The sequence below is a fragment of the Elgaria multicarinata genome, chromosome 11 (genome assembly GCF_023053635.1).
Source record: "Elgaria multicarinata webbii isolate HBS135686 ecotype San Diego chromosome 11, rElgMul1.1.pri, whole genome shotgun sequence".
NCBI classification, from domain to species: domain Eukaryota; kingdom Metazoa; phylum Chordata; class Lepidosauria; order Squamata; family Anguidae; genus Elgaria; species Elgaria multicarinata.
The window spans coordinates 24,307,556-24,328,954 of record NC_086181.1 but is presented as its reverse complement, the minus strand read 5'-3'; the positions used below and the strand labels follow the sequence as shown (position 1 = coordinate 24,328,954).

Below are 21,399 nucleotides of genomic sequence, written 5' to 3'. Positions count from 1 at the left end.
AATCGATGTGGTGCAAGGGGATGAGCTCCCCTAGGGCATCTCATCGTGGACGTGCCCCCACTCTCTCCTGCACTGGAAGGCCATTAGAGCCTTCCAAAGAGAGTAAAACGGTGGAGCAATGCCTATCATGAGTTGAAGTGAATGGTCACTTTTCAGTGGTGGAGCAATGCCTGTTCTGAGTCGAAGTGAGCGTTTTACTTCTTCTCAGAGCTGTGGCTGTCAGTGTCTTGAACTGGCAGCTACTTCCCCCTCCCCCGGGCACGTCCCCCTATTGCTGGTAAAAGACAGATATAGCCTTTTAAAAAAAGTTCTTCTTGTTGTTTATTGAGCAACACTGCTGCTTTTCATTCCACCCCTCCTTTGTTTATTGATTGATTTATTCCATTTTATATGCATTACTGGCTTATCCTTGGCTCACTTCCTTATGCCCCCAGAAATGCCAGCTGCATGCCTGCCTGCCTTCCCTCCCTCCTCCCCTGCCCACCTCGCAGGGATGTTGTGTGTGGGGTGCCCGATTTTCAAAAATTCGCCAAAAATCAGGGGATGATGGGATTGCTTTGAAACTTGGCGTGCGTGTGTATATCCCCATGAGGTGTCATGGTGCCAAACATGAGGTTTCTAACTTGAACAGAAAAAAAGTTGTATAATTTTTTAGCTTTCAATGCAAGCCTATGGGGGGGGGAAACGGAGCTCCGGATCCGGATCCGGAGCTCCGGGCGGAGCGGAGCGGAAGTGGGCGGAGCGGGGGCGGGGCGGAGCTTCCCGATCCGGAAAATGGCGGATCTGCAAGTGAAGCGGAGCGGGGGGTCTGTGCACACCCCTAATATATATATATATATATATATATATATATATATATATATATATATTTGTTATTGAACAGTTTGGGAAGTATTTGAAGTTTTTCTTTATATCAACACATGTAATAGTGACTGTATAATTGGGTGACCATATGAAAGGAGGACAGGGTTCCTGTATCTTTAACAGTTCTATAGAAAAGGGAATTTCAGCAGGTGTTATTTGTATGCATGCAGCAACTAGTGAAATTTCATCTTCATCACAACAGTTAAAGCTGAAGGAGCCCTGCCCTCTTTTGTAGAGTGACCTATTGTGAGCAAAGAAGGAGGAAATAATGAGATGAGACAACTGTATGTGGTATAAAATTCAGGCCACATTTATTAAAGTTCTGCAAGGGGAAACTATGCCCTTCCACAGCTACTGGCACCAAACGCCCACCAATGGTGGGCAAGCACATCTCTTCTCTCCCACGCCCGCAATAGCCTCCCCGCAGCCATGTACCAGGATGCGGGGCAAGGTCATTACATTGTGTATAACTAATTTGTTCTACAGCAGTTGGTAAGTGTTGGCTTTAGCTCTCCAGGCCATAAGATTCCAAACAGGAATAAAAAGCAGGATAGGCTAATTTTTATTTTTATGTTCGGCCTACTGGCCAATGCAATGGAAGTGGAAGTGAAGAATGCAGTGGAAGTGAAGAATAGATTTAAGGGACTAGGTTTAGTAGATAGGGTCCCGGAAGAACTATGGACAGAAGTTTGCAACATTGTCCAAGAGGTGGAAGAAGACAATAGAATAGGAAGGACAAGAGACCTCTTCCAGAAAATTTGAAACATCGGAGGTAAATTCCAGGCAAAAATGGGTATGATCAAAAATAGGCTTCCCCGCCCAACCTAAGTTTGAGCGGGAAGGCAACGGTTGCGAGTGGGGAGGAGCAAGAAAGAGATGGACTCACGTGGCTCTGTTGCTGAGCCTCGTGTGCCAGGGGCGGGGCTGCGGCTATAAGCCGCACCGCCCGAGGCTCGGCCTCTTTCGTTTTCGGCTCCCTCCCTCCCGCCCGTTCCTAGTGTGGGATTAGCCAGCTGCTTCTTTTGGAAGGAGGGCTAAGTAGGAATTTTCCCACACAGTGGTTTTCGCCTACTTCATACTAGGGACGTTAGGGTGGTCTGGGTTTTAAGTAGGTTAATTCGTTGGCAGGAAGGTGCGGGAATGTAAAAATAGGACAGGGACGGTGAGCTCACTGGCACCCTTGGCGGTGAGCTGCATATCCAGAGGACCTGCTCCTCGGGGTTGTGCGGCTCGCGAGTCAGGCTATGGTGTGCAGTTGGAGACCATCCTGGCTGCATCTACCCGCTGTCCCTTATGGCAGCGGGCGGGGGTGCAGTGGGATGGTCTCCCCACACTCTCAGAGTGTCGCATAAGCAGGAAGCCGGTAAAACGGCTTCTTGCTTTGATGAGTGGCTCGCCCTTTGACAGGCAGTAGGCCTGAGTTGAATAGTGATTCCCGCACTGTCACGCTCAGATCCAGGGAGGGTGGATTAACCAAATTATTCAATAAAGAGGCCCTAGTTATACCCAATGCTCTGGTGTCTGTGTCTTCTTTCATGTGTCCTCCTTCACTCGCAAACAAAGATGGCAAGGACCTAACAGAAACAGAAGAGATCAAGAAAAAGTGGCAATATATACAGAAGATCTGTATAGGAAGGATAATAATATTGGGGATAGGTCAGACAGTGTGGTAAGTGACAACAAACTGGCCAATGTAATGTACATTATGTCTCCTACCCTTCTTGTCTGTGATCATCCCTTCTGGACAGGGAATGCAATTATAGCAACAAAATTTCTCTCCTTCTTTCTTTTTTCTGCTATAGCCAGGATAGCAGTTGTCATTGCAGACAGAAAGGGGCAACACCTGTAAACAAACATAAAGAAGAGATTAGCATTCCGAAAATGTGTTCTGAGGATGACTCACCTGGAATTGACCATGTCTGAAGTTGCACAGGTGGTATACACCAGGAGCAGACCAATTTCATTCAAAAAACTGGAATCAATAACCAATGTCCTATTACTTCCAAAAGATATTACTGAAATGTAGGGTTGTCTCTGAAGTTGATTTGAAAGCTATAGATGGTGTAAATTGCAGCTGTCCATATTAATGGGGTTGGGTGGAATATCTAAGCACGTCTTACATTCAGCATTGAGTAAACATGAGTTTCCACGGCCAGTTCAGAGTTAATGAACTAAAGACTAGGTTATCTGAATAATAATCTTTACCCATTTATTTCTACCCAGGAGTTCTTCTCCAGGATCCATCTTGATGACAGGCTGTGGTGGCACATACTAGATACAGGTGGCCTCAACACTGTGGAACTGCCTTCCAATGGGCTTATGCCAAACTTATTCAGTCCTTGCATTCTGATTGGCCTTTTCAACGATACCTTTAATTAAGACTATGGCCTTAGCTAGACTTAAGGTTTATCCCGGGGACATCCCTGCCTGCTCCCGGGATCCCCTATGAGTCATTTACATGAATAGGGATGACCCCAGGATGATCCCGGGATAAACCTTAAGTCTAGCTAAGGCCTCTGAAGATCTAGCATTTCCAGAGCACAGCTTCCTTTTCAAGTATTGTGTTATAGATAGATAGCTGACAGTCTATTCAACCTTGTCTCATTGCTTTTGTATATTGCTTTCTGAGCAGATAGCATTTAAATGTATTTCTTGAAAAAAACAAAGAAATAAATCTGGTCATAACAAAGAAAGGATTAAATTGGTAGTTAAACTTGATACCAAATATTGAAGTTAAAAAAAGAGAGAGTGTTAACTTCCCCAGAATAATGGCAATGTTCAAGTGAACTACACTGGTTTAATCTCAACATATTTCCAAACAGAAGTAACACACACACACACACACACACACACACACACACACACACACACACTATATCACAAGACAGCACCTGAAGGGCTCCAGAACTCAGATCTGCCCAAAATGAAACTTTCCTCATTTGTGGAACCGTATCTTTGTCTCACCTGGTTAAAACTTCTGTGCCACACAATTTGATCATCATCAAGGGTCAACTCCTCCCCTGGTGGACCCTGTGGTTCCAGTCTTCCAACTTTTACTCTAACAAAAGAGTTATTTGGGAATGTTACCAAGTTTGTAACATCAAAACCAGCTACTAATTCTCTATTTTCATCAAAAGTCACTATATCTCCAGCACTGTTGTTGAACAATATCGTCCTTAGAAAATGATGGAACTAGGTTGAGAAAGGAATAAAAATGAAACAAAGATATTGTTTATTGTTGTAAGCCACCTTGTGAGGGCTTCTGCCCCAAAAGGAAGCCAAGAAATGTTTTAAATAAAATAAATAAAGTTATAACAATTTGTTGAAATATCTACAAGGAGCTTTACAGAGAAATGATTCATCTATGGCCATATTGAGTTTTGGTCTGGCCTTGTTATATGACATGGTAAGTGGCATGCCTTAAATGATGGGTTGGGAAGGATGGAGAATTGTATGTCCCTCCTTGCTGCCACCACGATTTCGCTAGCCAGCCAGTTGTCTTCCTACCTGTGCACTGGCTATGGAGGGCTGCAACACTTGCTACAACATGAAAGGGCTGATGTTGCTTCTTTGGGGTTTTCTGGAGTACCTACCCCATGACTCACTCTGAGGAAAGCCTTGTTCCTTATAATGAAGCATTGTGAATGAGATTACCCTGATGATTCCCTGTGTGGCAGTTTTGCCATGACAGTGGAAAATAGTTTTTATAATTATTTTAACCAGTATGTGCATTCTCACCTACAGTGCTTCAGACCCCTTTCCCTCAGAGTAGTTCGGTGCCAAAAAAATTGATTATTCTATATTTGGCATTTCATGGGGGTGGAAATGAAAACTCTGCTGAAAGACGCTGGGAGAGGGGAGAATTTTGGAGAATTTTCTCCTTGGGGAGGGGGACAGGGTTTCCACAACCCTTTTTAACTGTAGCAAGTTTTTGAGGGGTATTCTTTGTATTTTCTTTTTAATTCTTTCCTGACACTTGCAGAGACCAGGAGTTCTTCCTGAATGCCTACTGGAAAGGGTGAAGTCACATGGTCTCAAATAGGTATTCAGGAAGAACTGCTGGGCTCCTCCAAGTGCCAGTTCTGTTTGCTTAAAAAAAACCCAGAAAGAAGGCCTCACAACAACCAGCTTCACTTAAAAAGGTAAGTAGAAATTAGGGGTGTGCACGGACCCCCCGCTCCGCTTCACTTGCAGATCCGCCATTTTTTGGATCGGGCCGCTCCGCCCCCGCTCCGCCCACTTCCGCTCCGCTCCGCTCGGAGCTCCGGATCCGGATCGGAGCTCCATTTTCCCCCCCATAGGCTTGCATTGAAAGCTAAAAAATTATACAACTTTTTTTCTGTTCAAGTTAGAAACCTCACATTTGGCACCATGACACCTCATAGGGGTATACACACGCACGCCAAGTTTCAAAGCAATCCCATCATCCCCTGATTTTTGGGGAATTTTTGAAAATCAGGCACCCCATTCACACCCCTTTCCATAGCTCCGTCAATTTGCACGTTAGAAACCTCAAACACGCCACCATGAAAGCTTATCCAGGGATACATACGCACGCCGAGACTCAAGGCAGTCCCATCATCCCCTGATTTTTGGGGAATTTATGAAAATCCAACACCCCTTTCCATAGCTCCGTCAATTTTGCACGTTAAAAAAAAACCTCAAACTCACCACCATGAAAGCTTATCCAGGGATACATACACCGCACGCCGAGACTTAAGGCAGTCCCATCATCCCCTGTTTTTTGGCGGGGCTTAAACCTGCAAAATTTGGAACTTCCAAAACTCCAAGTGAGCGCAGGAAGGACTTCTCCCCTGAGTCAAAGCCACACACACACAACATCCCTGCGAGGTGGGCAGGGGAGGAGGGAGGGAAGGCAGGCAGGCATGCAGCTGGCATTTCTGGGGGCATAAGGAAGTGAGCCAAGGATAAGCCAGTAATGCATATAAAATGGAATAAATAAATAAATAAACAAAGGAGGGGTGGAATTAAAAACAGCAGTGTTGCTCAATAAACAGCAAGAAGAATTTTTTTAAAAAGGCTATATCTGTCTTTTACCAGCAATAGGGGGACGTGCCCGGGGGAGGGGGAAGTAGCTGTCAGTTCAACTCAAGACAGCCATTGCTTCACCAACAGCTCTGAGCTTGAGAAGTAAACGCTCACTTCAACTCATAATAGGCATCGCTCCACCACTAAGAAGTAAACGCTCACTTCGACTCACGATAGGCATTGCTCCACCGTTTTACTCTCTTTGGAAGGCTCTAATGGCCTTCCAGTGCAGGTGAGAGTGGGGGCACGTCCACGATGAGATGCCCTAGGGGAGCTCATCCCCTTGCACCACATCTTTTCAGTTGTTCCCCAAAGTTAGGGTGGGTAGCAGTGCTGTGTTTCTATCTCTTATTCTTGGCTTAGTATATGATTTCAGGTTGTGTTTGTGCATTTGGTGGGGCTACTGTGTTAAAAAACACTGGGAAAAGTCCGTTCAGATGAAGAAAGAGAAGTTTCCCAGAATCCCAAGTTACCCATTTTGCCTATGCCCTCCTCTAACTTTGGGATCATGTGATCATGACCGGGAGCTGACTCTGCCCCTCAGCCCTTTGAAAAAGGTATTTTTCCCGCCGTTTTTTCCAAAAATTCTAGCACGCGACCCGCACGACGCAGAGAGGTGAGAGTAGTCTCAAAATGACCCCCATCCATGACTCTCTGTGCACAAGAATTTTCAGAACAATAGCTTAAAAACCAACCCAGTTATGCCCGAGTCTTTCCCGCCATGCAATCCTATGGGCGAAAAGCCGAAAACGCCGTTTGAGCCGCGCGGTTGACCCGATTTTCAAAAAAATATAACACGCGACCCGCACGACGCAGAGAGGTGAGAGTGGTCTCAAAATGACCCCCATCCACGACTCTCTGAGCACAAGAATTTCCAGAACGATAGCTTCAAAAAGAACGTAGTTATCCGCGATTATTTGCCGCAATGCAATCCTATGGCGAAATGTTTTCAAGATGGCGATCGGAGCGCTCCGCAGAAAGAGAAGCACTCCGAAAATGGCTGCTTCTCTTCACTTTGCTTCTAGGGGTCCACGGTCCGCTCCTACTCCGCCTCTGGGTAAGGCGGAGCAGGCCAATCCGCTACTGCTTCTACGCTCCTAATCGGAGCGGATCACACCCCTAGTAGAAATTATGTTCCCATCCCAAAGGAAAAAACCCTCCCCCTCCCTCTTGTTTGCAAGAAAAGAAAAAGTTCCCAAAAATAGCGGACAGGAGTCTGCACAGCACTACCTCAGAGTGCAGCATTCATGGGTGAGATCACCTGTGCTGCCACAGGTGATGAAACATTCAGAAACAGGGAAGGAGGAGGAAGTCATTTGTTCACTCTCATGTAGTGTGATGTCCTGAGATGGTCTTCATTATTCTTGTTGATTTTGCTGTTTTGCCTTCTAATTTCTTCTGATTCTAGATTTATGACAAAGTATGGTCAAGCAACAACAAATATCCCATTCATTAAGTTATTTAACCATAAGTATGCACAAAGGTGCAGGAAGATTACTTATATCTGGGAGGAACACACACAATTATTTCCATCTCTGGATGATAACACTGCTTTGAAAAATAGAACTTCATCTTGAAGATGTAATCATCTGCCATGGTGCACAGCCTAAAATCCCAGCCTCCTTCCTTTAACTAATTCCTATCCACTGGGTTTTGAGATGTCCGTTTTGAAGGATGTTTTCACATTCAGATTTAGGGCCTTGCTAGACCTACCAGATAATCCGGCCGGGAGTCGTGGTGACGGCACGCTACAGTTAGTATGCGCCATCGCCCTTTTCCACACGTAACACGCGATGGGGCAGGGGAAAGCCCCGTCACGTCCGCCATTTTTTTTGCATTTTAAAGAGCCATGTGTGCAGGAGCGCACTGCCGGAAAAGGTAGGGTTTTTTTAAAAAAAATAAAGGGCCCCCTGCTCCCCCACAATGCCTGATGCCCCCTACCTGCTCGCTCAACCATCCTCCCCCCGTCCGCCATGCCTTGTCCCCCGTCCCCATTCTTCTCCCCCCTCCCCATTCACCATGGCTTGTCCCCGCTCGCCAGGCCCTGTCCCCCGTCACCGCTCGTCATGCCCTATCCCCCGTCCTTCTTTCCTCCCATCCCCAATGCCCTGTCCCCCGTCCTTCTTGCCCCCCATCCCTGATGCCCTGTCCCCCATCCTTCTTTCCCTCCCGTCCCCATTCTTCTCCCCCCCTCTCCTGCCGGGTCCGGTCTTTCCCCCGGCCCCCATCTCCCCCCCATGATCCCCCCCGGCCCGATGGGCACAGCGCTCCTATGAGCACTGTGCCCAGTCCGTGGCTTCTCTGGGCTACTTGCATAAGTGAGCAGCCAGGAAAAGCCACGGACCCTGCTAGACTTTCTGCAGCCCCAGCCTCAAGCCGGGGCTGCGGAAAAGCTGGGCCATAAGCGAATCCAGTTATCCCGGGTTAAGAAGGACTTAGCCCGGCCTGACCCCGGGATCCCCTGTGCGTCATCTGGATGCACAGGAGGGAGACCGGGCCTCACACCACACTAAGTCCTCATCTAGCAATGGCCTTAGAGGGTGTGGTTTGCTCTACTTCTAAATCTTATGCTAACTTGCTTTAAACAAATGAAGAGTTATTATATTCAAATCATGTGCTACACCAAAAGGATTGTAGAGTAATGTTGGTCTGAAGCATTTGGCCAAATGATTTGGTGGTGCATGGGAGAGAAATGGCCCTCAGAGTTGGGTTCATCATAGTGGTGAATCAATTCTCAGAATGTTGAAATGTGTGGCTGTCACAGTTATTGAAGAGGTGGCTGAGGGTTTCTCATTTTTCGAGGAAGAAAACTTCACCACTATGTCAAGGGGAAACAAGGCAGCCATCAGCAGAGCAGCCATACTGAACTACAGATGATTATTAAGTAGCATTGTTCAACGAAGCATTCTTGGAAATGAGAGGTTGTTGCAGCAAATGCCTAATTTGAGCGGCCAAAAAATGTTTGTCTTTTACCTATAATCACCTGCCATGGCTGCACATTTGGAAATGTTACTCTCCCTCCCCCTACGTATCTTCTTCTGGATTCATAGATGGCATGCAAAGTATGTGCCACAGCATAGACAGCATTGTAGACATTGTAACTGTGGCCAGTCAGGTCCATCTCAAAGAAAGTACTAGGAAGGCTTTCCAACTTTTCATCCCCGGAGCAGAATTCCTTGCCCTCCACATTCACACTGGAAATTTTTAATGGACAGCTAAAAGCCTGCTCCCAGAAATTCTGAATAAAATTGTCTCCTTTTGTCCAGTTAGGCTTTACAGTGTGAACAAATTCCTGGAATCCAAGTGGCTGGTTTGAGTGAATTGTAAAGGATATGGCACCATGGAAATTCTGCATATCCCACAACTTTTGAATAGACAGGGATTCAAAATCCCATTGGGATGTTGCAATCCACACTTTACCTAGGGGTGGCAATGAAACAAGTGGTGCTAAGAACATAATTATTCTCAAATTCTGCCAAGATGGAGGTTCTCCGTGTACAAAACATGCACTAGATTTTCTTTCCATGAGAACTGAATATTTCTCTATAATGTTTAAAAGCAAGTCTGTATACTCATCCACATAAGTCCGTTTTGGTAATCGAAATATGTATGCATAGCAGATATTATTCTGGGAAAATAGTGGTACCACTGTCTGTAAAAACTTGTCCCCATAATCATCATCCACAGCCAAGAGCCCAACCCATGTCCAACCAAAATGCTGAAGTAACCGGACAACCCCCAAGTACTGATGTGATTCATTTGGGACCATCTGGTACAAAAACGGGAATAATGTTTTGTCACCATGTACTGGAGAAAATGATCCATAACTGATCTGAAATAAAATGTAAAAGTCATCTTCACATGGATTAAAAGAAAATGTTACTGCTTATGCAATGGAATTTCCAGAACCTCATGCAAATGACCTACCTGTGGAATCTTGTAGATGCCAATGATGTTGGCCATAATGGAAGAGGCTTCAGTCACAAGTCCTCCAATGACAGCAGTAATTTTTTTCTGGGCATCACACATGAAGTTGGGAACAAATCGCTGGTGTGTGCAAAGTAGACTCAAGGTGGCCTTATAGGTCATCCTTGCAATGTAGTAGCCATTAAGAATATGGAAACCCAGAGAGATGTTTGGTAAGATTTTTTGATTCTCATTGATCTCTTTTGTAGCAAATGACAAGGCAAGGATGTGCTGGTACATCTTTGGCATGGAACTGTAATGAGAGTTGCCAGATTAATTAAATAACAGAATGTGCACATGAACTTTTCACCATCATATGTCAACAGGCTTTTAAGGCTGAGGTAAAGATTAAAGCGAAGAAGAAGAAGAAGAAGAAGAAGAAGAAGAAGAAGAAGAAGAAGAAGAAGAAGAAGAAGAAGAAGAAGAAGAGGAAGAAGAAGAAGAAGAAGAAGAAGAAGAAGAAGAAGAAGAAGAAGAAGAAGAAGAAGAAGAAGAAGAAGAAGAAGAAGATTATTTCGATACCGCCCCCTAGCCAAAACTCTCTGGGGGGTTAAAGAAAGATTAAAACATTAAACGTTAAAATTGATATACAAAATTAAAAACCATAAAAACCATAGAGTGAAGTTATTGCAGGGTATAAACAATTATCAGTTTTTTGTGCATGAATTGGGAAGGAAGGAAAGGGTTAGTACTTTATTTATTTATTTATTTATTTATTACATTAATATACTCCCCTATAGCTGAAGCTCTCTGGGCAGTTCACAAAGATTAAAACAGTGAACATTAAAAAAAATACAAAATTTTAAACCATAAAAGGCATAAAAACAGACAATATCCATTTAAAACAACTATTCTGGAGTCAGTTTTAAAATAAAAATTAGCATACGCTCTAAATGCCTGAGAGAACAGAAATGTTTTGACCTAGTGCTGAAAAGATAACAATGTTGGTGCCAGGTGAGCCTTGTTGGGGAGATCGTTCCATAATTGGGGGGCCACCACTGAGAAGGCCCTCTCCTTTGTTGCCATCCTCCAAGCTTCGCTCAGAGTAGGCACCCAGAGGACAACCTTAGATGTTGAGCATAATGTATGGGTAGGTTCATGTCGGGAGAGGCATTCCAATTGGGTATTGTGGTCCCAAGCTGTCTGAGGCCTTAGCTAGACCTAAGATTTATCCCAGGATTGTCCTGGGGTCATCCCTGATCATGTAAATGACACACAGGGGATCCCGGGAGCAGGCAGGGATGACTCCGGGATGATCCTGGGATAAAACTTAGGTCTAGCTAAGGCCTAAGGCTTTATAGGTTAAAACCAGCACCTTGAATATTATTATTAAGTGGTTGTTATTGGTGTTGTGCTTAATAAACTGCATTCTCCACCAACTTGAAGAAATATGTTTACATAGAGAAACTACATAGTATAAAAACAGGTTATTTTTATGAAAAGTGCTACAACAAACTTTTTAAAAATAATAAGCCATAAAGAAACAAGAAATGTACCATGAGTCTCTCTTTTCCATATCTTTTTTTTTGTTATTTGACATTTTATATGATTATTGCTTTCCACTTAAAATCTCTTAAGAACTTGAATCAAACAATAAATATACAATAAAATGAAATGCATTAAAGCAAGTGTGAACAGGTTATGTCAACGTTATTTGACATTTGAAATTATTATGTATTTACTCCTAATATACGCATCTGTTGTGCATTTTTTTACTAAAGAATTGCTGCACAAATTTCAGAGAAATGTTTAATCCCAAGGATAATGCTGTTGCAATCCTTTTGTTAGTCCAGGAAGTCCAAATTTGTTTGGTTCAATTAAAAAGGATGACCAAATGAAATTCTTGCCATCCATAGACCAAGATGAGACAAAAGGTGAAAGTGAATTAAGTGTTGAAAATGAATTCTCAGCACTTCCACCTTATACTTCTTCAATACAATTCTCATTTCACTGTTTCTCATGCAGGACATTCTCATAGTGCATTATAGTCGAGAGCATCATTCAAAAGGCAAACATAAGAACTGACAACCCACCATATGTTCTAAAATGCTACTTTACTCATTCTGGAAAGAAATTCATGATACATAAGTCATCTCTTGTTTAATTATCCATTTCCATTTAATATGATTTTTATATGTTAGAGAAAGAAAAGAAAAGGAATCCTTACACAGGTTCATCGATCAACGTCTGTGTGGGCTGTTCTATGAAAGAAGGGCTGTTGTGGAAGAAGAAGACTTGAGAGGCAATTGCACCTATGATTAAGTTGCCTGGCTGATAAAACTCATGAGGAAGAGGGAGTGGATCATTAGCAATGGTACAGTTAATAGAGTGTGCCTTGCATACAGTATCAAACACTAAAAGAAGAAGCAAAACTTCTAACATCACCATCTTAATGCTGACCATTTTAATGACAACAGTTCCCATCAGGATTTAGGACTTCATGCTTCTTTCTACAACATTATCTGGATAGCATCAGTTTTGTTGCATCCTTACACAAATGGCTTGTGATGCTGTTGACACACTGATGTAAACCATGTCCCATAAGGATATTGCAGTTTCACTGTCTCTGACATACATTTAGAAAAGTTTCCCTTTGTTGCAATTTCAAAGTCAGTGTTTCCTCTTGATCTTTTGCAAATAAGAATTGCTTTCTTAAATATTTCACCAAAATATCAGAGTAGCCACAACTGCCTCTCTCCTTCCCTATGAAGGAGAGATACCTGTCTATCACTAGAACATGATTTGAACCACATATTTATATAGCAGCATTAACATGTAATTATTGTTGATCTTGTTAGTGTCGCTGTGAAATTTAAATTTATTCAGTACCATGAAGAAAGTATACAGTAATCTTGAGAATGTCCGGGGAGATAAACATTCCCTCAATGTCTCAGTATTTTCATGGCATTACACATGGGAAATGGCTAGAAATATATATTATTAGGCTTATTTTCTGTTTTGAGTTTTATTATAGGAGTCCTGAAGATCCCCCCTTCCCCCTAAAGCTGAAGTGCATGATAGAACTTCAAGGCCTCCGTAATTCCCTTTTGAGCCTTCCTCTACTCCTTCCCTTTATCTCAAGTTTACTGAGGAACGGGAACATGAAAAGCTGCCCTAGAGTTATGGGGAATTGTAGTTCCCAGGGCTTCTGAGTCCTCATGTATCTATCCCTTTAAAATGGGTGCACAGTTGAAGTGCAGGGGGGGATATATCCAGGTGTTGAGTTGCTAAAAACTGCTGCAGGAAAGTATCATTGACAAGCCAGGCTTCTTAACCCTACTGGAAGGGTGTGAAGATCCTACACACTCTGAGTTAAAGGCCACAGCTAGACTAAGGTTTATCCTGGGATCATCCAGGGTTTGCCCCTGCCTGAGTACTCGATCCCCTGTGTGTCACCTAGATGAACAGGTTTGACCCCTGGTCTAGCTATGGTCAAAGTGTGAGGCAAGGGCTCTGAGGGTTTTTCCTTAAGAGTAAATGCTTCTATAGCACCCCCCACCCCATTAGGAAAAAAACCCTGACTATGCCAGATCTACACCAAGCAAGATATAGCACTATGAAAGCGGTATGAAAGCAGTATATAAGAGGCAGGAACCACACTACGGCTTTATAGTAGTATGGAAGTGCACTGTCAACTGTTGGGGCCCATTGACACGTACCATATATTATTTTCATACCCTTTCATACCGTTTTCATAGTGCTATATCCTGCTTGGTGTAGACCTGGCCTAAGTAAATTCCCAGTAATTCGGCTATAAGGATGCTACGGAGCATTTTCTGAAAGTCCAGGATCTCTCTGAACTGTACTGACAAGGCCTTACCAAGGATCCAGAATCCCTTGGGAACTACGGAGGATGTTGTATTTGAGGCACTGTAAAATAAAGCTTATAACCAGTGATATTGTTCTTACTAATTTGGAGCTTTGTCAAGAAGCAAGTGGAAAAAACATTATGTTGTTACAACCAAATCTTATGCCATTTTCCATAGTCTTACTCCAGATATATACTGTCCCTAGTTGCTCTGTTGCTGTTTTTCCACCAAGCTATTGGGGAACTGGTTTGTTACCATGGCTCATGTATCTAACCATATGGAGGTCATTTTACACTGTGCTGCAGGGCACTGTCTCTAAGCAACAGACATACTTTTTCTTGATCCATCGTGTGAGAGAGTGCATTTGACTGGCTTTCCCGTATGGACAAAATTAGGATTCATTTAAGGGCCTTTATATAGTGCAGTAGTAGGCAAGATAACACTCACAAGTGAAATGCAGCTCCCGTGGATTTTTGTGGCCTCCAATCATCAGCAGTACAGTGCCACTGAATTTGCCACTGAATGATGAATTTCAAAGGGTGGGGGTGGGGGTGGGGCCACTGGTGAGGCCTTGGGGGGTAATTTCACCCCCTGGTCCCCTAGACCTGAAATAGTGTGTAGGTAGGGCAATAATACCCATGGGCAAAATCTGTATACTTACCCACCTAGAAAGAGTGATATTCAAAATGTCTTGTTTGCTGTAACTGTTCGTGTTAGCAAGCCATGTTGAGCCACCATGCCTACATCTCCATGTAATAGGATGCCCTTGGTCTATAATTTTGAGAGGGAGCAGCAGCACCTCCTCTCATGTATTTTTAATAGCCCATAGGCAGCCCATGTGGACAGGTTTGTGTATTTATTTATTTATTTATTTATTATTCATGACATTACATTACTGTTTTATAATGCTCAATAGCCAAAGCTGTCTGGGATGTTCACAATGGTTAAAACTGAAAAATGCAACATAAGATGCACTGTAAACATTTAAAACCAGAGGATGAAATATAACATAGCAGCAATACAAAGATTTAAAATACAGTAATGTGTTTAAGGCAGAAACAGAAAGGACAGGCAAAATAAGGCCTTCAAAATAAGGCACTGGAAAGATTAGAACCTAAGTGGCAGGCAAACTTCTCTGGGAAGCTTATTCCACCTAGGCCACCATAAAAGAAAAGGCCTTCTCCTTAGTAGCCACCCATCTCACTTCCTTTATCAGGGGTCCCACAGAAGGATCGCTGAAGTTCCTCTTAGGGTCCACGCAGGTGAATATGGGTGGAGATGATCCTTCAGGCAATCTGGCCCCAAGCTATTTGGGGCTTTGGACGTATATACCAGCATTTTGAATTGGGCCCAGACATGGGAATGACAGCCAATGCAGATGGAAAACTACTGGCATAATATGATCCATATTGGCCAGTCCCCATTAATAATCTCATTGCCTTCCTTTGGACCAGCTGAAATTTCTGGGCCATTTTCAAAGGCAGCCCCTCATGGCTGAAGTATAGACCCATTGATACCATTTAAGAAAGAGGATAGCATGTTTCTATAAATCACTAGGGGACACTGGTGAAGACAGCCATCAGACTAGGCAAAGGAATTGATTCAATTCCAGTTTCCCATTCTATATATTCATTAATGAAACAAGCAGAGTTGTTGATAAAGTCAGTTGCCCATGATTGGTGCTGCATCAGGTTTAGTGAGGCTTTCCCTTAATCCAAGAACAAAGGCAAAACACACTGAAATATATTTGTGGGAACTCTTTATAGCGTAGTTTAAATGATTAAAGTTCTGACACAGTGTATGTTAGGAGAATACTCTTGACAAATTTAAACCATTTCTAAGACAGTTTAATCATACTAGCTTCAGCAAGGGAACTTTAGGAATCCAAGCTGTTCAGGGTTGTAATTATATTGAATGAAGTATGTATTAGAGCAGAATACCAAGACAAGCCTATGTCGTGTACTTTTCTCTCCTTGTCAAATGTTGCCTATGATTTAGCTGTGGCCTGTGAATGATGATGTAGCATTTAGGGCAAAAAATCAAACACAGTAAGCCAGCACTAGAGGTTAAGATAGAGAAGACCTCCACAGCTACCATATATTTTCCCATGGAGCTCAGGTATGTTGGAACAAAGGAGAACCAAACACTGCAAAAGATCAACATGCTGAAAGTGATAAATTTGACTTCACTGAAAGTATCTGGCAACTTCCTGGCCAGAAAAGCCACAGTGAAGCTGGCAATGGCCAGGAAGCCCATGTAACCCAAGACGCAGGAAAACATGACAGCTGAGCCTTCATTACATTCCACTATGATTTTGTCCTTCAGTGAGTGCATGTCCATATCTGGGAATGGAGGAGAAGTACTTAGCCAAATTGTACAAATGCCTGCTTGGATACAGGTGCCAGAAAGGACAAGAGAACTTGCAAGTCTTTTCCCCACCCATTTCCTCATTCTGGATCCTGGTTTGGTTGCCATGAATGCCAGAACCACAGTGATGGTCTTTGCCAACACAGAGGAAAGGGCCACAGAGAAGACGGTGCCAAAAGCTGTTTGTCGGAGAAGGCAGATAATCTTTTCAGGCCGTCCAATGAACAGCAGGGACGAGAGGAAGCCAAGAAGTAGGGAAATGAGGAGGATGTAGCTGAGATTCCTATTATTAGCTTTGACTATGGGGGTATCCTTGTGCTTGATAAACATTCCAAGCACTGCAGTTGTAATCAAAGAGAAAGAAAGAGCCAACATAATAAAGATGATTCCTAACGTTTCTTTGTAAGACAAGTAGCTCAGAGCTCGGGAAATGCATTGAATTTGTTTTTTTGTTGGGATACTGATTTTCTGGACAGTTGAAACAGGCATCCATATCTGGGGAAAAAAAGATAAATATTTAAAGACTTCAAACAATATGCTGGGGGGAAAGGAGTCATTTATCTTGAAGGATATTTTATTGATATTTTATTTTACCTACTGCAATAATTCCACAAACACTTAGGGCTAGTCTACACCAAGCAGGATATTCCACTATGAAAGCAATATGGAAGTAGTATATAAAAGGCAGGAGCTGCACTACTGCTTTATAGTGTTATTGAAGTGCACTGGCAGCTGTTGGGGCCCATGACACATACCATATACTGCTGGAGTCCACCAGGAGAAAAGCCTTCAGCTTGGTAGCCCCCCTCCTATGGAATTCCCTGCCTCTGGTGGTAAGGCAGGCACCAACTTTGTATTCCTTTCAGAATGTCCATTTTCTTCTTTTAAAATCTATTTTAAAGTGTTTTATTCTGTTTTTATTTTATTTTATCCTGTATCTGAAATTTTGAATGGGGAGCAGTGTGTAAATATTGTAAATAAATAAATAAACCACCCAGAGAGCTTTGGCTATGGGGCGGTATATAAATGTAATAAATAAATAACCCTAAAATTTCAGACATATTGATTAAAGATTGATGGAGAAAGGACAGTTAACAGAAAAAAAGTCCTTGGTCATACGAAACTGCTCCAGAAAACGTGTTGGCAACCTTTTTTGCCCATCATTTGTAAAAACACGATGTATGTTATATAATGCATCAAGAAATAAGTGCATCTAGTACAGTTAGCATGGAAGATGAGCGTTTACAGTTTCAGATGGTGAAGAAAACATTTATATAAATGGATGTCACATTTCAAGACTGTTGCACATTTAGGGTCAATCCTGTGCTGTCTAGGGATATAGATTGATCTCTTCATTTCATTAGACAACTGAATTCAAATTTGAATCTAAGTTCCTTTCCATCTGTCTACCACTACTAGACACACATAAACATACATTTTTCAGAGTTAGATTTAAGCATTAATGTGCATACATTGTAATATCATTTAATTAATTATGGTCCATATGTATTTCTCTGTTGTTGTTGCTGTCACTGCTGTTTTGCTGAAATATACTGAGTATGTTTCCAGATTGATGTAAATTATAAACTGAATAAAATAGTAGGGACACAAAGTATTAAAACTCTCAAGTGATCTTGTTCAAGATGGATGCTAAGCCAAAAAAAAAAAAAAAGGAAAGGATAGGAAAGGAGCAAGAAAAAAACTGGTTAGTTGCAGTGGCAATGACCTCCTTATAGCAAGTTGTAGTTCCCTGGTCACAAAGGCCCTCTTCACATGAGGCTTTTATTGTGCACTCATAGTCAGTCACAGAAGTTTGTGGGACCTTTTCATGACATCATCAACCTCCAGTGCCTTTTTAAGTTGTATTCTGCCATTTTTTTAAATTTCCAAAAAATGAAGATAATATATATATATATATACACACACACACACACACACACACACATACATACACACAAAATGGTAGTGTATTTCCAGAATCTCACTATATCACAGCACCATCAATGTATCAATAGAACATATTGGCTGTATTAATGGAACATATTTGCAAAAAAGTGGGGGGGGGAGGTAGTGTTTGTATTATACTGATCATAATCCTGCAAAGATTCTGGAAAAAGAAGCCCATTGGTTCAATGTAGAGAACTTCTAAGGCTGTAATTGAAAAAAAGCCTTCCCTAAAGCTCACCATATTGGATAAATTCCAGCTGGTTGTAACATTATATTTTTTAGCAAGGTGTTGAAGTGTAAGGTGCCCTCTCAAATTCAGGTTTTTCTGAATGTACTAGATAATCTAGATCTTGGGTGACCATATGAAAAGGAGGACAGTTGCATAGAAAAGGGAATTTCAGCAGATGTCATTTGAATGCATGCAGCATCTGGTGAAATTCCCTCTTTATCACTGCCCTGACCAGATATTACTATTATTTTATTATTATTTATTATATTTATATTCTGTCCCTCTGGGTGGTTTACAAAGATTTAAAAGATTAGATTAAAATGACAGAACATTAAAAAATTAATATACAAAATTTAAAAACAAAAACATAAAACAGCTGACATTTAAAACAATTTTTAAACACTCAGCCAGGTCAAAGCTCACTTTGGAGTCAGTTAAAACTCAACATATACTGTTAAATGCCTGGGAGAAAAGGAAAGTCTTAACCTGGTGCTGAAAAGATAGGGTGACCATATGAAAAGGAGGACAGGGCTCCTGTATCTTTACCAGTAATATAGGAAAGGGAATTTCAGCAGGTGTCAAATGAAGTGGGTAAAATTCCCTCTTCATCACAACAGTTAAAGCTATACTAGCTATGGTAGAGTGGCCAGATACAAAAGAGGGCAGGGCTTCTGCAGCTTTAACTGTTGTGATGAAGAGGGAATTTCACCTTCTTCTATTGACACCTGCTGAAATTCCCTTTTCTACATTACTGTTAAAGATAAAGGAGCCCTGTCCTCCTTTTCATATGGTCACCCTAGAAAAGATAACTATGTTGATGCCAGGTGGGCCTCATTGAGGAGATCATTCCATAATTGGGGGACCCCCACAGAAAAGTCCCTCTCCCTTGTTGCTGTCCTCTGAGCTTCCCTCAGAGTAGGCACCCAGAGGAGGACTTTAGATGTTGAATGTAGTGTATGGGTAGGTTCATGTTGGATACAAAAGGGGGGTTGAGTAAAGACTTGAAATGTTGTATAAATGGCCCCTTTATGGCCGCCATTTATGCAACATTAAATTTATGGAAAAACATGAGCTGCCATTTTGCAGAGAAATGGCAGTTCACTGAGGGATGAGCAGCTGGTCGCTCCTTTGTTGGGTGCTTGTAGACGACATTGTGGCTTGCACTTTCAATGAAGCTAAATTTATCACTTTCAGCATGTTGGTGTTTTGCAGCATTTGGGTGTCCTTTGCTCCAACTTACCTGAGCAACGAAGAAAAATATACAGTGTCTGTGGAGATCTTCTCCATTTTGGCATCTAGTGCTGGATTACTGGATTGTATCTTCTTCCCAAAAGGTTATATAATACTCATTAGACCTGAGATGAATAGCAAGGGCCAGATAATTAAGAAAAATTAACAGAAACATAAGGGAAGATGAAAATATTGACGGGGTTTTGTTTATTTATTACATTTCTATACTGCTCAAGAGCTGAAGCGCTCACCTGCCATGGGTTATCGTGACGTCCAAACCTGACAAAGGTGGCTGGTTGGGGTGGTTTAGAATTCACCCAGAAGCACTAAAACAAGCCATGGGTTTCAGGGTGGTTTGGAACCCTCCCCAGCCAGCCACCCTCGCTGACTTGGTAATTATTCTAATAAGGTGGCTCACAACCAGCATGCATGGGGAGGGAAAATAAGCCATCATGGCTCATTTTTCCTCTGTGATCATGCAAAGTCCCCCATTCCAATCAGCCCCTCCCCCCTCTCCCTCTCCCTCTCCCTCTCTCTCTCTCTCTGGCAAGGCCAAGAAAGGTTTTGTTAACAAATTAAACCTAAAGCCTGGGTATGAATTAGGTGAACACATTACTTTCCTTTGGGCATGCTCCTCCACCATGTTCATTTCTCTCTTCACAACCAACTGCTTTTTATTTTCCTCAGTTTATGAAGGTCTAAGTTAATAATGTAATTTATTATGTTCTCCTCTCCAAAACATTGTAGACTGGCTATGCTAACCTAAGATAGAATGAGATGTTCAAATCACAACTGAACTGTTCGTATGCAGAATCCCAAACGTTTTGGGGAAAGACCAGAACTATTCTCCAGGTATTCTAGGTTAACTGTTTATGTGTATCAGGCACAAAATCAGTAGTCCTGAGATGACATAATGAGGCAAATGCATAGAGATGGGTTGGTTAGTTAGTTAGTACTTGTTTTGTTTGTTTTGTTTTGTGTTTTTTGGCTAAGAATGGTTGTGGAAAGGAGGGATATTCATGAATCATCAACTCATACAAGCAGGACTTTCCCTCAAAATTGCAATAAGGGAGGGACTACTTTAGGTATTTTACAAGATGGAGAGGACTGCATTAGAAGGATACTCATTCTTCAGCTACTCTAGATGGAAAGACAATCAGGATAGAAAGACAAGGTGGGGCTGCCTTAAGTAGGATCACATCAGAGCCAAGCGATGCCATCTCAGGAAGTGAGGATGCTATGCTTGTGTCCCCATTCCATCCAAAATGGGGGGGAGGGTCATATGAACACCTTGTAAGCTAGGGTGACCATATGAAAAGGAGGACAGGGTTCCTGTATCTTTAACAATTGCATAGAAAAGGGAATTTCATAAGGTATCGATTGTATATATGGAGAACCTGGTGAAATTCTCTCTTCATCACAGCAGTTAAAGCTACAGAAGCTATACTAGAGTGACCAGATTTAAAAGAGGGCAGGGCACCTGCAGCTTTAACTGTTGTGATAAAGAGGAAATTTCACCATGTTCTCCATATATACAAATGACACCCGCTGAAATTCCCTTTTCAATACAACTGTTAAAGATACAGGAGCCCTGTCCTCCTTTTCATATGGTCAGCAGGTGAGTGCTTTGCAGTATTCAATATGGAACGGGTCTTTTCTGTGGGATGGCTTTTGTTTCTCTGAATACTTGTTCAGCCTGGTTAAGTGTTAATGATAGACATTATGCATTCCCAGCAATTATTCACTCTTCGCAGTATGTCATACCAGAGATAATAATCCAGTGGTTCTAGTTATACTGCACTTTCTGCTACACAAAACTAAACACCATAAGAGATTTTAATGAACCTGGTACTTCCTATATGTCTCTTCTGCATCTCTTAACTCCTCATTAACTTCTACATATCATTATTAGACACTAAATTAATGTGTCTAGAGGAG

General features: G+C 42.2%; 1 protein-coding gene across 1 annotated transcript in view; it reads right to left on the bottom strand.

Annotated features, from left to right (window-relative positions):
- Window positions 1-19,518, bottom strand: part of LOC134405515 (vomeronasal type-2 receptor 26-like) — a 28,476-nt gene extending 8,958 nt beyond the window's left edge. The window contains exons 1-5 of the mRNA XM_063136761.1: window positions 19,472-19,518; window positions 9,841-10,132; window positions 8,897-9,745; window positions 3,829-4,056; window positions 2,581-2,707 (exon numbers count right to left, since the gene is read on the bottom strand). Of these exons, the coding sequence (XP_062992831.1) occupies window positions 2,581-2,707; window positions 3,829-4,056; window positions 8,897-9,745; window positions 9,841-10,132; window positions 19,472-19,518 (1,543 nt within the window). The remainder of the gene's footprint in view (window positions 1-2,580; window positions 2,708-3,828; window positions 4,057-8,896; window positions 9,746-9,840; window positions 10,133-19,471) is intronic.
- Window positions 19,519-21,399: the final 1,881 nt, after the last annotated feature.